The sequence below is a fragment of the Camelus bactrianus genome, chromosome 10 (genome assembly GCF_048773025.1).
Source record: "Camelus bactrianus isolate YW-2024 breed Bactrian camel chromosome 10, ASM4877302v1, whole genome shotgun sequence".
Lineage (NCBI taxonomy): Eukaryota > Metazoa > Chordata > Mammalia > Artiodactyla > Camelidae > Camelus > Camelus bactrianus.
The window spans coordinates 37,734,966-37,752,574 of NC_133548.1; the positions used below are offsets into that span (position 1 = coordinate 37,734,966).

The 17,609-nt window shown below is 45.4% G+C and overlaps 1 protein-coding gene across 5 annotated transcripts in view; it reads right to left on the reverse strand.

Annotated features, from left to right (window-relative positions):
• Positions 1–17,609, reverse strand: part of INSC (INSC spindle orientation adaptor protein) — a 122,274-nt gene that overhangs the window by 59,570 nt on the left and 45,095 nt on the right. For 3 of the 5 annotated variants that reach the window (XM_010964825.3, XM_045523938.2, XM_045523937.2), the window contains exons 3-5: positions 3,045–3,390; positions 1,968–2,020; positions 727–850 (exon numbers count right to left, since the gene is read on the reverse strand). In XM_010964825.3, coding sequence (XP_010963127.1) covers positions 727–850; positions 1,968–2,020; positions 3,045–3,390 — 523 coding nt within the window. The remainder of the gene's footprint in view (positions 1–726; positions 851–1,967; positions 2,021–3,044; positions 3,391–17,609) is intronic. The other 2 variants (XM_045523936.2, XM_045523935.2) reach the window with 2 other exon arrangements.

Consider the following 17,609-nt stretch of genomic DNA (forward strand, 5'->3'; position numbering starts at 1 on the left):
AGCTTTTCTGGGAGGCTTTGAAAATAGGAAAAGGCAAGAAGAGAGGGAAATAACATGTATTTAACCCACACTCTGTGCTAAGCACTTTTCATATGTTGTTTGCTTAGTCCTCTCCCTTTTCTTCGGGGGAAGGTTTTCACTTTACAGATGAGGAGAAATGGGGCCACAAGGTCAGAGAACTTGACCAAGGTCCCAGGATGAACCACAATTTGAAAGTAGGTCTGTCAGGCTCCAAAGACCTCACTCTTTCTGGAATCATGCACCAGCCTGCCTAGAGGCACGGGCTAGACTAGGTGACCTTTCTAGATTCTTCTCTATTGTCAAGAGTTCCAGAATTGACTTGTTCCCTGTAGGTACCTCAAGTCCTTCAGGACAAAAAGGATCCATTGTGTGCACTGTGAACAATAACTCAACAGAGAAGATTTAAGGTGGTGGGAGCAATACTGAAAGGGCAATTGGGAGACACCGGGCTCTCCCACTGCCCTGATGTGTGCCCTTTGGTCAGTCTCTGCCCTCTCTGAGCTCTAGTTTTCATATCTGGAAGATGCACAATTGGGGCTAGAAGCTCTCAGGAAGCCTCCGCTTAGCTCTGATAGTCCTGTCTCTCAGGTGCTGGAGTTCACTTTGGTGGTCCAAGGATGATGTCCCCCAAGAAAGGCCACTCCAGAGCTTCCCCCAGCCTGGCCCTGCCCCTCTGCCCACCTCCCCAGCTCAGCCTGCACTGACCTGCACCTCCCGGGTCAGGGCCAGCTCCAGCAGCTGGCCGAAGTGCTGGCCCAGCGTGCTCAGGGTCTCGCTCACACAGGCCTTCATCGACTTCAGGACATGCTCGTTCTCAACCTGGAGGCACCTGGGGAAAGAAACCGCAGGGTGGGCCCCCGGAAGGGCCAGGCAGTCAGCCCAGAGCCATTTCAGGGGCCAGATCTGGGCCTGCTGCAGGCCTGGTGGTGGTGCAGGTGGCCTGGGAAGAAGACATCAGCTCCCGGGGAGTCAGAGATGGAATATTCCAAGGCTGGCTCGTCCCCCCGGCCTCCTAGAGAAGTGCGGGCCTGACATGGCAGCCAACAGTCCACAGCACCAGAAAGGCCATCACAAAGTAGCCAAATCCATCCCTCTGGGCTTCTCGCCGGGAGAATCTACCATCGTCACAGCCAGGGTCTAGGGACGGGTGATGGGGGCTGCAGAGGGGCTGCCGGTGTGTCAGGTACGCTGTGCTCACTGTGAAGGTGGACAGACAGCAGTGCCTCTGAGCCTTTCAGAAACGGCCACCTGCAGCGTGCAGACAAGAGGCTTGAGGGTTTTCTCCCTACACACGAAGAGCGAGGGCTCAGGGTCCAGTCGATCCCTGTGGCTTGAGAATGCTCCATACTGGAAAGCCAAAGACCTCATGTGAGACCTCGGGATACCAAGTTCCAGGTTTTTCTCCCAGGGCCTGGGAGCTGGAAAGGGTGATGGCGAGTGAGCACACACCCGGGTGTGTGCACGTGTCTGAGTGTAAGCCTAGGTATGTTTATGTGTGAGATACGGACAAGAGGGTGTGAGGGTATTTCTGTGACTGCGTGGGTGTGTGTTTATGTATCTGTCTGTGGGTATGTGTGTGTCTGTGAAATCCTTGTAACAGTGTCTGTGAGTAGAAGGGTGGCCGTCTGCTTTTACCTGGCCTTGACTTTGGGAACTGGGGGCTTCTCAAAGCTGTGGGAAACCTTTCCTTGTTACCAGCCCTTAAGAATCCTCTTTCTTCCTATGCTGGGGCCACTCCTCTGCCTTTTACATTCTCCCAGGCCTGAAAATGGAGCAGAAAATCCCAAGGGAGTCTTTTAAGGCTGCTGATAAAAGTTAGCAAAAGGAAACTCCCAGACCACCACCAGGCCTGCCCGCTCACACTGTCCCCAAGGGAGCAGACACCAGCCCCTTCCCCTGCCTGAGCTGGCAGACCCTGTCCAGAGGCACCCAGAGGCCAGATTTACCTCTCTGTGACCGCTGACAGCTCTGAGCACTTCTCCATCAGCAGCTTCTCAATCTGCAGAAAAATAGATCAATTTTATTCAATTTAATAAGCATTGGTCGAGGACCAACTGCTGCGCCAGGCCCTCTGGGGCGTACAGATGAAGAATCAAATCATCCGATTTGGAAAACAGGCATATAGTTTGCAAACTGTAACACAGTTTGGTGGATGTGGCAAAAGAGATCACCATCAGCTGCTTTGGGAGCTCAAAAAAAAAAAATAAAACTGAACAGTTAGTTATGCTGGGGGATCTGGAAAGCTTCAGAGAGGAAGGGGCATTTGAGCTGGGTTTCAAAGAATGAATAGAAGTTTACTGTCTGTGAAGTAGAACAAGGAGAAAGGTAAAGAAAGCACTAAGGTGCAAAAATGATGCCAGAGGAAAGATGAACAATGACAAAGGGGATTTTTCAGTGGTTCACTTTGGACTTGGAGAAGATTCAAAATCATGGGCTTTGGATTCACAGAACCTTAGGTTGAATCCCGCTGATACCACTCACTGTATAACTTTGGGCAAGTTACTTAGGCTCTCTGAGTTTCTGTTTCTTCATTTGAAGTGAGGACAATAATATTAACTAACATTTTTAATCAACTTAATCAACTGTTTTTAATGTTTTATATGTAATGACTCACTTAGTCCTCACAACAGATCTATGAAATAAACACTGTTATTATACTCATTAGGATGATGGGATTGGGGCACAGAGAAGTTAAGTAATTTGCCAAAGTGACACAGCAGACAGAGCTGACATATGACCCCAGACAGTGTGGCATTAAAGTGGGTGCCTTTAACCATTGCCCGGTGTCTTTAGGTGGTTATGATGGCCTCACAGGTTGTGAGAGTTAAATGAGATACGTATAAAAACATTTCCCAGCACAGAGCAGCTACTCAATAACGGCCCTTACTGTCCTCCCTGCTTTACTGGAAGGGGAGGGAAGTCCCTGGGGCAGGAAGAGTCCAGAATCCGCACGATTCAGACCCACTCTTCCAAAAGGCAACCCCATTCCGAGTGCCCACCCATGCCCGTGCCAGGCAACTGACCTGGCCCATCTCCTGCGAGGAGCTCCTGCTGACCGCGCTGTACTCACTGACCATGGAGCGGGCGTGGCAGGTCAGGCGCACGCTCATGCTGTGGACGCGCGCCCAGCGGTCCTGGGCCAGCTTCTGCCCAATCCTGCGCAGCTCGGTGCTGATGACCCAGCCCCGCTTGAGCAGCAGCTGCAGGGGGTCTCCGGGGCCAGGGCCGCCTGCCAGGATAAGGTCACCCTGTGCATCCTCCTCCAGGCTAATGGGCTTGGCCTGCAGGACACACATGCACTCACACTCCGTCATGAGCTTCAGGTCCTCCATCCAGCGCTGGACTGAGTCCACCTGCATCAGGTGCAGCCTGCAGCCAGAGAACAGCGCCAGAAAGGCTATTCACACTCCACGGTCTCCAAGCGTTTCAGTTCCAACCCACCTGTTTATGAAACACCTACTGTATGCTCATCACTGTTTCTTGCATTCACTCACCTTAATCCTCTTCTCATTATGTCCATCTTACAGATAATAAGATGTTTTGAAGGCAAATGACTAGACAAATTAGGCAATGAAGTGTAACAGAGTAGCAGATAATCTTTACAGTAAGAGAATAGAAATAGCCTAAACATCAAATATTAGTTATGTCAAGTGAACTATGGTACAGCTACTGATTATATAATACATGCTTATTTAAAATAATGCTTTCCAAAACTTTATAGCAAAGAAAAATGTGTACACGAATAAAGTAAACACACAGTATGCAAAGCAGTATGCAAAAATGTAAACACAATTATTATAACTATGTTGAAAAGCTGTATCTAGAAAAATATTTAAAAGAAACATTAAAATGCTAGTGGTTCTTTATAAGTGGTGAAACTAAAAAAATCTTTCATCTTTTTTCAACTTTTCTCTAATCCCCAAATTTCCTATCATAATTGTGTAGATTACTTTCATAATGGAACAAAATTAACTCTGTTTAGTACAACAGCATGAGAATATAGATTAGGTCCTAAGATCTTTAACAAATAAAATTCACTCTAAAATTCACTTAGTCAAATAAAATTTGGTAATATCAAATCATTAATGAAGCTTTGAACACTGGTTGAATGAATTATATTTAATATCATATAAGTGCCAGACTCTGTGGGACGAGTGGACATAAACATGCCAAGCCTCCCCACTTGTGGCACTTTTGATGCCTACAGAATCAAGACACAGTAATGAGAAATTCAAAAACAATAGATTTCAACCTCATTTGAAGGTTATGAAAGAAGACACACACTGTTAATCTTCAAGGCTGGACTCAAGTCCCTTTGCTTTTGCAACAGTCTTCCAACTAGTCTTTCTGTCGCTAATCGTACCTGCCTCCAGCCATTCACCAAATGCCACTAGTTAGTCACTCATTCTACGAATAAGTAGTTGGTGCCTACCACGTGCCAAGTACTGTTCTAAGCCCTGAGCTGTAACAGTAAACCATAGGTAAAAATCCTTTCCCTTGCAAAGGTTACATTCAAGTGAGAGGACAAAGTAATTTCCAAAATAAATAAGCAATGCCTATAATAAGCAATACATTGGAGGTGGTAAGTGCTGTGAAGGAAAAGAGAACAGGAAAGAATAGAGAGTGAGGGGTGGGAGGGAGTAGGCATAGCAATGGAAAATAGGTGAATCAGGGAAGGCTTGCTGAGAAAGGGACATTTAAGCCAAGATTTGAAGGACACAAGGGAGCGAGTCATGTGGGTATCTGACGACCAACTGTTTCAGGGAGAGAGAACAGCAAGTGCAAAGGTCCTGGGGCACATGTGTCCTTGAGATGTGTGAGAAATAGCAAGAAGGCTAGAGTTAACCTGGCCGAGGGAGAGAGAGAAAGAGAGAGAGAGAGTGAGAGTGAGAGAGAGAGAGAGATGGAGGACATGAGGTAAGAGCAGTGGAGGGTGGGGGTAGGAGGATCCTTTAGAGCTGTATGTGGGACAAAGAGAAGACCTGGTTTTTATTCTCTATGCTTAAAATCACATCTTCATATTTACTGCTATTTAATGAGAAAGAGTAGGCCTTTCTAAACTATGCAGCTGTTTGACTCTAAGGCTTTTAAATGCAATTTTTAACCACAAGGCTTATAATGTTTAACTATGGAGATTGTACATGTGGTTTCTTATAGTAAATTGCTTTTTAAATTGTAAAAAACTCACCAATGACTTTTCTTTCTCCCTGTCCCTTTGTGAAAATAGCTATTATATTTTGTAAAGAATTTGTATACATAGATAGATAAAGAGACAAAGTCACCTGAAATCACAGTGCCCTGCTGCCCATTCTGTCTTTGTGAGCTCACACTTAACTTTCCAGAAGTGGGACTGTATGACATGCACTCTTTGACTGCAGACAATTTCTACTCTTCTGCACCTTATTATCACTCCCACAATCCTTACCTCCACCAGCCCTGGCCAACTCAAGGTAACCTAGTGTCATTCCATATTTTTCTCCACACTCATACATTCCTGTATGGACTCATACCTAAGTACATGTACATTTGTTAGGTTTTCTGACCCTAACTTATTTCACAGAGGGGACCATAATGTACACACATTTTGTTGCATTTTGATTTCCTTACTCAACATGAAAACCCCTCCGAGTTATCTGGTAGGGCTCTAAAACATGCTTTCCAATGCCTGAAAACAGTTCCATGCTGTGGGTAAACCACAGTTTATTAACCTGTTTCCCCATTGTTGGCCACTTACTTTGTTTCCAGTTCTTGGCCACTATAATGCCCTCATACATATGCCCTTACATATCAGTATCTTCATTCTATGTCACAGATCCCCAGGAGTAGAACTGAAATTCAATATATGCTCCCATATTAGCTCCCCAAAGCAGCAATGTGTCCCATTCCCCCAACAATGTAGGAGAACTTTCTATACATACATACAGTTACTATCCTATATAGGGTCGACCCATATAGTCACACTACTGTGTGAGTAATCGGTGGCTCCTGGCTGACATCCCCCTGCCCCATAAGTTAAAATTCCTGAGGCTCAGATGGGGAGCTTCCAAGATCTGGCCCCAGCCTCCCTCCCCACCCATCTCCCTTTTCCATCTTTCCCCAGTTCTTAGCACCCTTGCCATAAGCACAGTCCACTCCAGGCACACTCAACTTTCCTATTTCTCAAACATAGTGCTCTTTTACCACCCCTTGTGGCCTTGCATAGACAGTTCCTCTCTCAGATGGGAATCCCATTTCCTTCTTCTCTACCTGGCAAGCTCCTATTTGCCCTGCAATACCCGGCTCTAATGTTACTATCTCTGAAAAGCCTCCGTCAGTGTTCATCAGCTGTTCCCCAGAGCCCCCAACCTCTCCGTGCATCCTTCATGGAAGCACTAATAACATTCTATTGCAACTTGTGTGTTTATCTGAACTCTCCCAGTCCTGTGAGGGACAGTCCTTAGTATCTGGTTTATTATCCATGCCCGACATATGCCTAAGAAGGAGCAGCAGACATTTACTGCTATCCCTCTGCAGAAGCCTCCATATGCCTTCACCACTCAGGCTTCCCTGGGAGTGCTCCAAGACCGACATGATTGGAAAGGGGATATGGAGGGTGGAAAAATACTTGACCTTCATGTTCTAGAGATACAGAACTGGGAGACAAACTGACCTGGACTTTTAAGGGGCAACAACAGAATCAGTTACTCACTCACTGACTCACTTGCTCCATAAACACTTCCCAGTTGATGTCTATTGTTTTCATCTTCCCAGCATCCTTCCTCCTTCTTCCATCAATTGCAAAGACAAGTTACATTAGCTGCCTCTTGGTGGGCAATCTAGGCTTCAGTGTTTCCCTCCTCTTTGGGGAAGGTCCCTCCTCTTTGGGGAAGGTCCCTCCTCCCAAACATAGAGTGGTCCTGCAGGGGCCATGTCTGCGCTGTGTGAAGACGCCCCTGACCATAGCTGGTGGGTAATTCATGGGTGGGCTCCTGAACCAATGCACTAAATCTAATTACCCCTCCCCAAACTCTGAAACTTAGAACCAAGAGTTACACAGACTGGAGCTACTGGACGTGGGTCACTTTTGTGATGGCAACTTCAGTTGTCCCACAAGGAACTCCAGGATCGTTTGGTAACTGGGGAATAAGGCCAAGAGTTCTTTTCTATTGCTTGCAAGCAAAAAGGAGTTTTCTAAAACACAAGTACACAGATAACTAAGCAGAGTTGACTCACTGCGATCCTTTAGAGAAAAGGTTTTCTGGGAATTCAAAGAAGGGAGCCGTTCCTCCCAGTTAGAGATCAGGGGACTGTGCTTGGAGAAGGTGGCTTTAGAGCTGGGCAGGGTATGGACACGTTAAAACAGTGGGAGCATCTTCCAGGATGGGACAGACAATGGGACAATGGGCAGGTCAGCTGGACTAGAGTTACACATTCTGGAAAAGAGACAGCAGTGGGGTGGGGGGAGCTGGAAAGCAGGGAAAGTCTTGATCTTGAGAAGCTCTGAAGCTATCGAAGGGCAGTGGGGCAACAGGGGTGGAGACCCATGGGGCTGAAAGATGGCTAAATCACAGCAGCTGGGGCCAGCACCTGCGCAAAGGAAACCCATGGTGCTGGCAGGGGGGCTTCACAGCATGTCTCCCTGTGGAAGAGTTCTGGGGTCCTCAAAGGGGAGACACTCACACCGCCTTACCTCTGGTCTGGATGGGGAAGGGCCCTAGAGGAGCCAGGAAGGGAGAAAAAGGGAGTCAGAACCACCAAATGCCTTCATCCCGGGAGGCCTGATTAGATTCCAAACTCACATTTTCATCACCCCTGCCACCCCCACCTCTCATGGAGGCATTATTACTCAGCTTCTGCTCTTTAAGAACTTTAAAAATTAGAGAGAAAGAGGGATTTCAAAAGCTGTGTTGATTAAAATCCCGGTTGATTTATCACTCTGCTGGTAAGAGAAACGGAATGACAAAGCTGTTGATTTCCCCAGTGTTTGTGTATTTGTGCTCATGCGTGTCTGTGTTTTTGCGGATATGAACTCACCCGGGTGTCTGTCTATATTATCTGTACGCCAGTGTCTGGGCGTCTGGGTAAGAGTTTGTGTTTCTGTACCTGCGTAAATACTCAGATGAGTTTGTGTGTTTACTGGGCTTTTGTCAGATAAACACTATGATTAAAAACAGATGAAGTGGGTTGGGGCTGAGTGTGGGCTGCACTTAATGACTCAATTGCAAAGAACAGAGTGTAGAAAGTAGAGGGGAAAAAGTAACTTTGCAGTGGCGAAACCTGGCCAATACCATTCACCAAGAGATCCTTGGTTAAGTGAAACTGACTACTGATAAGCCACGTTAATAGCATGTATCCCTGATTCGATGTGATGAGGACACTTCACCTCTGTGGCATTCTTCCCGGAAACCCGTAACTCAATCTCATCATGGGAAAAGCATTGGGGACCCAAACTGAGGGACGCTGTACAAAAGGCCTGAGCAGTACTCCTCACAGCTGTCAGGTCATCAAACACAGGGGAGACCGAGAAAGTGTCGTAAACCAAAGGAGACCAAGGGGACATGATGACTAAATGTAATAGGGTGTTGTGGATGGGATCCTGAAACAAAAAAGGACATGCATGGAAAAATTAGTGAAATCCAAATAAAGTCTGGACTTGAGTTCACAGTCTGGTTCCTTAGTTGTGACAAACGTGCCAAGATGGCGTTAGATGTTAATCAGAGGAACTGGGTATGGGGCACATAGGAACACTCCATACTATCTTTGCAATGCTCTATAAATCCAAAACTATTTTAAGAACTAAAAAAAAAAAAAAAAAAAAAAGCTTTCTTTAACAAATGAGGTTTGGAGAGGGAGGAGGAGTCCAGATGACAGGCCTAAGGATTTCCTGCCCCATCCCTCCATAAAGAATTTCACTTCCCTCACTTCCTCCCCAACCAGAAGCACAGGCTGAGACTGGCTGTCTCTCTGACTTGGCATCGCCCCAGAGCATCCACGCTCCAGGGGACGGGAAGGAGGAACCTGGCTAAGGATCCTAGATGGAAGCTTCTTCAGAGAACCTGGCAATGGAAGGACGGGGGTCCACAGCTGGGCCAGGGGATGGAAGTTGTCCTGCCAGAGGAAGGAACGTGGCAAGTGCAGCTGGCTTGGTCTCTAGTCTGCCCATCACCTGCTGACTGGAGCCCAGCCATGGCTGAATCCTGGGCGAGCCTCTTGGGACCAGCGCCTTCTGTGCTCAGCTGCCTCAGGGAGGCCTCCGGCCGGCAGTCAGGCCTTCAGACTGGCTTAGGAAGATGCTGCTCCCTCCTTAATTGCCTGAACAGGCTTTGAAACACAGCTTCCTAGAGACAGAACAGCCTATTGTGTAAGGGCCTTGAGCGTAAGAGGCGTTTCCGCAGGCCCCGGCCGACAGGCTTGCCCGGCTGCACACAGGGGTAGAAAGAGCTGGCTCTGTTGCTCATTATCTCTGACTGAAGGCCAGCTGCCACCATGGCTGCTTTTTTTTTTTCCTGATATTTTTGCTGAAATAACATATGTACATGAAAGTCAACAAATCATTATATCAAGCTGCAGTTCAATGAATTTTCATAAAATCAACACACCCTTGTATCCAGGAACCAGATAAAGAAATAGACTATTACCAGCTTCCCAGAGGTCTCCCTTGTGCCTCCTTCTGGTCACTCCCCAACCAGAGCAACCAGTATCCTGACTCACAACATACGTGAGTCTTTTGAGTAAGTTTCTTAACCATTCTGAGCTTCAATTTCTTCATCTGTAAAACAGAGGTAATAATAGAACCTTCTACATTAATTTGATGGAAGAATTAAATTTAATGGTGAATGGGAAAGGCCTAGGACATTGCACAGCACAAAGGAGATGCTCAAAAATGTTTGTTCTCTTTGCCGCCTTTCCCAATGTGTAACACTTTAGCACCTGCAAGAATTATAACAACGGCTATAATTTAGTGAGCACACTCCATGTGTTGAGCTCTGCACTAAGTACTTCACGTGCATTATTTGATTTTCTCCTCAGGACAAATGTCTGAGTTAGGTCTTATTATCATCCCCATTTTACAGATGAGGAAACTGAGACTGAAAGAAGTAAAATCATCCAGGTAAACAGCAGTAGCGCCGAGACTGAGACCCTGGTCTCTCTGGTTCCAGAGTCCACTCTTAAGTGCTATGCTTGACTGCTTCCCATCCTGCCTACCCCTCAAAGGGAGAGGGCAGAGAGCACAATGAGGAGCCTCAACACAGGGAGACAGGAAGGGCCATTTTCCCAAAGAAGAACTTCAGGGACTGCTTATCAGCAACAGGAAGATGAAGGGAAGCTGTGGGCCACAGACTCTGCCTAAAGCTCTGGGTGGTAGGAGGACTGGCCAGGATCATGGGCCCCAGAGATGTAATTGCTGCTTTCAGGCCAAACCCACTCCCAGCCGTGCAGTTCCAGGAGCTGCCTTCCAGGATGACAGACTCAGAGATGAGGACAGACAAGGGGCGCCTGTGGGGAAAGCAGAATCTGGTTTTCTTTTAGAATGAGCTGAAAATAACTTCTATTTCTAGAGGTTGTTTAAACAGATACCCCCTCCTCCCCCAGCAGCGACCAAACACACAGAGGAGAATAAACAAGCAGACCAGTAAGCCGACCAGTAAGCCCGTGGATCCCTGCCTCCTGCCTCCTCCTAACCCCACTCAGTGGCTCATCCCCCAGCCCTGTCAAGCAGGCATATCCCACTTAGTTCCAAGGCCAGGTCTGACCAGAGCAGGGAGGACAGCAGGAGCTTCTGGCCAGTAGGTGGAGGGAAATGGGTCAGTGCTCAAGGCATCATGTATACCATGTACCTTCCACCCAGCCTGACTTTGCCCAGCGTGCTTTGCTCCCAAGCTGCCCAAGTTACAACTAAACCATTGGAATAAAAATACAATTGTGTTTCACTAATTAATTAATTAATTAATTAATTAATTAATTAATTAATTAGAAAATAGAGAATTGGATGAAAGCTCTGAAGTCACAGTGAAAGAGAAAGTAGACGAAACCCACCAGTAGTAATAACTAATATTTATTGGACTGTTAACTGTGCCTCAGGCTATATAATTATGTAGCATTTTATTCTCGCAATAACCTGGTTAAGTTAAAAATCTCTCCATTTCACAGATGAGAATAACGAGGTACAGAAGACATACATGACTTAGGAGAGCCAGAACTCCATGGAGGCAGCCCAGTTCCAAAGACTATGTGCATACCAGCTACACTATGTGGTTTCTCTGTCTCTCTCATCCACCAGACTTTGAGAAGTCCTCAAGGGCAGGACTTCTCACTGGTTTATCTCAGCATCAGCAGCACTCAGCACAGGGCCTGGCATATAGCAGGTATCAATAAATACTTAATTGAATCAAGCAAACCAGAGATAGCCTGGGAGGCAGATTGTGAGCCTTGCCACACCAGCTAAAAATAATTCCAGAATTTGCAGTGTTACAAAAAATGAGCAGGAGTGCCCTGACCTGGCACATAGATCGGAATCTCTGAACTCACTCCATCCTCTGTTCTGGGACTATGTTTCAGAAGTGGACTCAATCTTTGGCTGGGATGTAAGACAAAGTACAGGTGAGCTCCTTGCTATGATTTCTCCCTGTAGCCAAAGTTTGAGGTTGTGTAAGTAATTAGATCCCACAAAGGACATGATAATAAAGTTGTTTTGCTTTAAATAGAAATACTTAGAGGAGGTGTCAGCAGAACCAGAGAGACCTTTGTAACAAGGCATTTTGCAAAAACATTCCTGTATTCCATGAAGCAATGCTCTGGTTGGCTAGAGCTTGGACAATTAGAAACCCTTGTCCCAGTTCTCAGAACTGGTTTTCCAGTGACATGTGGAGATTTATATATAAGCCTTGGGGAAGAGGCTGAAGGGAGGTTTGAGCTCCCACAGGAAGTGCCTGTCCCCCCATGATACCCATAACAAACGTAAAATATTCCCAACCAGTTTAATAAGGTTTAAAACACTGAGCAGTGCCTCCCGGACAATCCCTGGCCAATTCAATGAGACATTATTGGTATTGATCACATGCCAGGCTTTCTGCTGATGACCCTTGCCCTGAGGAAGCTCATACAATCTAAGAGAAGAAACAGACATAAACAAATATAGCCCAACCACATTCTCATCCCAACATGGTATCACAGTGTCAGTTACTTCCAGGAGTCCCTGAAGTTCATCTCATAAATATTTCCCCCACAAAAGACTGGTTCAGTCAACCACAAGGTGGCATTGGATGATTCTGCCATCTTTTCTTTCTTTAGCACCGTTACACTGGGTGTCATTCTAGCTGCCAGGTCCTGCCAGGTCCACCCAGCACGGCTGCCTTTCATTTTGGGTACTGTTTTATGCTGTTTGGTCTCTGCTAGACATCTCAGACTGTCACCGCTGCGGATGCTTTTCTCACTGCTGCATCTTCTAGGCACCACTGTGCCACTATCAGAGCCAGGCAGGGCACTGGGTCTTCTACACATGATGTGGCTTCTGTTGTGCACCAGTGCTCCCCTCAGACTAGACTGGACTGCCTGGATTAAATCCTCATCTGCCGCCTGCTAACTATAACCTTGGGAAAGTTACATAACCCCTTTGTGTTTCAGTTTCCTCTTCCTTCGAGGCAAAAGGGAATGATAATAGTACCTAACTCCTAGGCTTTTTGTGACTATTAAGTGAAGTGAATATATGAATACATAAATACATATATTCACACACAAACATATGTATACAAATGTATGTATTTATTGGCTAAGAATAGTAACTGATAGGCAACACTGTATGTGTTAGTTGTTACTGGAGTGATCTGAATTAAAGCAGCTGCATCACCAGAACTTAGTTACTTAAAAGTAAGAGAAATAAGGGGAAAATTCTGGAAAGATGACAGTAGTGGCAGCATAGTTTTTCAGTCTCTCCAATTTCCCAAATAAAAACTGACAGAGAAACCAGACAACAAAGCCAAACCCCCATGGATAACACTTACAACAAACCTAGATGATAAAGCATCCCTACAAACCTCGAAACACACGCAGGTGGGGACAAACTGCCTGCAGCTGCAAGACGCTTGGTATCATCTGTACGAACGGAAGAAGGAAGCAATAAGGTGGCATCTGGTGAACACAAGAAAGGAGAACCCCTAGGGAGCCCCTGGGTATTTACTGGAAAGCACAGTATGACAATGTGAGAACAGTAACTAAAATTGGAAAAGGGCTGCCTCTCCCTGAGGTGAGTGCAAGGCACCTACCCTGAACTCTCAAAACCAACCCATCAGCAACCTCTTCTACAGCAAAGTGCCACAATAGGAAGAAACTGCTAGGAGTAAAATCAAAATTGAGCCGGAAGAGACAACAGAGACAGAAGGAAGAGATGCTCAGGTCAATGCGAGGGGCAGGAGCACAGCTAGCAGCCTTAGAAAGCAGATCACTATAATTTTTAACTCTATACAAAAACACAAGAAGATAGAGTTCTGTTAAGTTAGAACAGCTTTCTCAAACCCTACCTCACCCTAATAGCTCATGAAAACTAATTTCACATAAAGGTAACCAACAAAAAAATTACCGAGGTCTTATCCCATGCATAGTTATTTTTAAAAAGGAATGAAGGTCAGAATAATATCCCTATAATGAGAAAATGCCAGGAGAATGTACCCCCAAAATAGAAGGAAATTATAACTTACTATTTCAATGTTTCAATAACTATTACAAAATGAGTCTAAATTTTTAAGAAAATTAAGTAAGACATGAAAGAGAAGCACAAAGCCTCTAACAGGTGTCCTAACTCAGGAAAGAATTAGAAATAATACAGAACTGTCATTTTTTAGAAACAAAGACTAAACAAGAAGAAACTCAAGGCAATGCCTAAAGAGCATCAAAAGCAAAATAAAGAAAATGTCGAAATATTTTTTAAATGAAAAAAGAAATAAAAAAGATTTGAGAGGAAGTGACAAATCATAAGATACGCAAAGAAGTTATAATATACACACAATAAGAGTTCCTGAGGATGAAGCCCAAAACACAAGAACAGAGTAAAGAATAAAAACTATAAGTCAGGAAAACTTTGCTGGAAAAAAATCTAACTACCTAGTATACTGGATAAATCAAACCAAACATACAAGGCATATTCTAGTAAGATCATTGCACTTTTAAAAAGAAAAAAGAAAATCTTTTGAGCATCTAGAAATAAGTGCATGTTACTTATAAGGGATATAAAATTGTACTGTGATAATTATTTTTAGAGCAATTCTTTATACCAGAAAAAAAATGGAGTAACATATTTAAAATACTAAAACAAATAAAGTGTGAGCCAAGGATTTTATATTCAGCCAAAATGACGTTCAAGCATAAGATGAGAAGGATCTCTGATTCATGTGGGCACAGTGGTCCTGGAAAACAACTACTCAACAACAATTAAGGTAAGGTGGAGAAGGTGTAGCTCAAGTGGTAGAGCGCATGCTTAGCATGCATAAGGTCCTGGGTTCAATCCCTAGTACCTCCGTGAAAGATAAATAAGCCTAATTAGCACCCCCCCCAACTAACAACAACAAAGCAAAACAAAAAGAATAATTAAAATGAAATCAACGGGACTCGGAGACCAAATGACAGGAAATAGTCAGAGCTGTGACCCAGGTTTTTAACTTGAGCAGCTGAATAGACAGGAGAAACTACTTCAGAAGACAGGAAGGTGGGTTTGGTTTGAGACTTGCTGAGTCTCATGGACCTACTGCCTCCTCTTTTGAAGAGGGCCAGTCCCTCTCACTGGGCCGCCCTCCCATAGAACTTGACTCCCCAAACTTCCAAGCACTCCCAGCTTCTGTTCAGAGCGTGTGACCTCACAGGCGCCACCTTGAATATCCATTCCATAAATATTTCCTTAGTGCCTACTGTGTGCCAGCAACTCTTTCAGCCGCTTGGGATACTTAGTGAAGGAAACAAACATCCCTGCCCTGTGGAGGATATACTGTAGCAGGGAGACCAGACAACAATAATAAAGATGATACATTTAAAAGTATATCACATGTTAAAAGCAGATAATTTCTATTAAAAAGTAGAGTTAGAGTAAGTGGGGACAATATTGTTCATGTGGGAGGCAGGGAGGTAACTGCCACTTTAAAGTAAGTGGTCAGGGTGGGGCTCATGGAGGAGGGAAGAAATGAGGGAATGCTTCCAGGTGGTGAGGAAATCACGCAGGCTGAAATGCGGGTACTGAGCAGTCCAGGCGGAGGGAATAGACAGTGCAAAGACCCCGGGTGGGAATAGGCCTGGGTGTTTGAGAAACGGTCCAGAGATAAGTGTGGCTGAACGGAGTGAGCAAGGGAAAGATGAGTAGAAGGTGAGCTCAGAGAAGGACGCAGGCTAGATCCAGGAGGAGCCTGGAAGCCTTTGCAAGCACTCTGGGTTTCACCCGGAATAAACAGAATTCCTCCTGAGACATCCGAGAAATCTTGTCACCAGATGTCAGCTGGGTCCACCTGTCCCCTCTGCCTTTTTCCAACCCGACCTGGAAGGCTCTCTCACTAAGGGTTTTATAAAAACAATGCATAGGTTAATTTAGAATGACTTAACCTCTGATATGCAGTGAACTATAAACTGTTTATTAAACAGTTAATTTAAGCATAATTATTTATGCAACAAGCTACAAATAATTTACAGTTTAGTTAGGATACTAACTTCCAACCTCTCTTCATGAAGGCACTGCGGAACTGGTAAAACGCAGCCAATAGCAACTAAAGGAAATGTTGCTTCTCTGATCTTGTACAGCTCTTCCCGTGTTTTCGTTGCACTGCTTCTGACCCATTTCTGAATCCCACGCTGAGCTGCAGCAGCACAGACCTTTCTGTGGGTTGGGGCTTTTGTCAAAGGGGCAGGTAATTCTCCATCTCTCCATCCCTAACCACTCCTAGTTCACATTTTAAGTGTAGAGGTGTTGGACAGCTCACAGCAGGCTTGCCTGTGACTTGCAGCTGACCCACCTGTGCGATGCCAGAACCAGGAAGGGGGTCATTTCTCCTTTGAAGAATCTGCAGGTTTCCTGCATCACCGATTGCACTGGGGGAATATCCTCTGTTCCTCTGTGTTCCCTGCACTGACCCTTTGCTCCAAGCTGTAGAACTGGAAAAGTTTTCAGATCTCTACCCAGAAATCCTCAGTTTCATTATTCATCCTACCCATTTTGACATGTGTGCCATAACATTTTCTGCAGATTAAACCCAGGAGTTCTCCCCCCAGTACACCTCAAAGCTGATAAAAGGGAGTAACTTGTGAAGAGGACATGGATAATGGCATTACAGTCACTTTGTCCCATCCATTTCACCAGGTTGCAGCTTCCATCAATCTGTAGGAGGGCTTGAAAGTAGGGAAGAGATTTGAATACTCTAACAAGTCAATTAAAAAAAAAAACTAGCATAGTTTCAAGCATACTATAAAGGAAACTATTTATTGAGCACCTTCTGTATGCCAGGCACATATTAAGTGCTTACACATACAATATCTGTCTTGCAGTTACAGGAATGCTATTTATTCTGCCCCATTTTACAGAGGAGGAAAAACCCACAGGCTCATAATGTTTCCAGTAGCAAGTCAATGGCAGAGCCTAGATCTCAATCCCAGTTTGCCTGATTCCAAACCCTGTGCCTTCGCTGTCCCTGGTCTGTCCAGCACCTATGGAGTGTGCTGTTGTTTCTCTTTCAGAAAGCCAGGGAACATGAATTTGGCTCCAGGTGACAGTTTCCAGTCCATTGTGCCGATGTATACATTTAATAGCTGCCTCCTCTCTGATGACTCAGAGCCCATCTTGTTAACTTTATCAAACTCTGGCATTGTAGACGCCCTGGGAGAAAGAAGCCACTAACGATACTCCTGAGCCTTTCATTAACCCAGGAACAACTCATTTGTTAACATCTAAGAATATGTGTGTACATGCATTGTCAGTAAACAGATGAGAGCTGGCGGGGTGATACTCACAGCAGAACACCTGAGGAAGAACCATCACTGAGTCCTCAACCCGCTTCCAGTCTTGATAGCTGTGTGCCCTTGCATGTGACACTTGCCCTCTCTGAGCCTCAGTTCCCTGACCTGCTCTCCCCCTCATTTCCAAACCATTGTCCCAGCTACACTGAGTTCTCTTAAGTGTCTTTGCTGTGACTTCCAGCCCCCCAGCCTCGGCACGTGCTGAGCCCTCTCTCCATCTCCTCTTCACACTGCTGATGCCTACACATCGTTGAAACTTGGCCTAAATGTCTCTTCTGAAGTAGGTTTCTCTGACTCCTAGATGAGCTTTTGTCCCGTGTGCAGTGTGCCTGTAGCACTGTCTTTCCTCCATCATGACACAGATCATAATGTCTAACTACTTGTTTATCCACTAGCCTGTGAGCAGAGGCAGGGTTGTGTCTGTCGTGCCCACCCCCCGCCACCTGCTTCCCCTGGCACTGGACTCAATACAGGGAAGATGCTCAGTGTATATTTATGGAACTGAATTAAGTTTTAAAATCTATCAAATGGGAATGACAATGACCTGTACTGTTGTCCTGTCTCATCAGGTTAGTATGACAAGCTCCAAAACGTACTGAGGCTGGGCCCTGTGCCAACTGTCATGG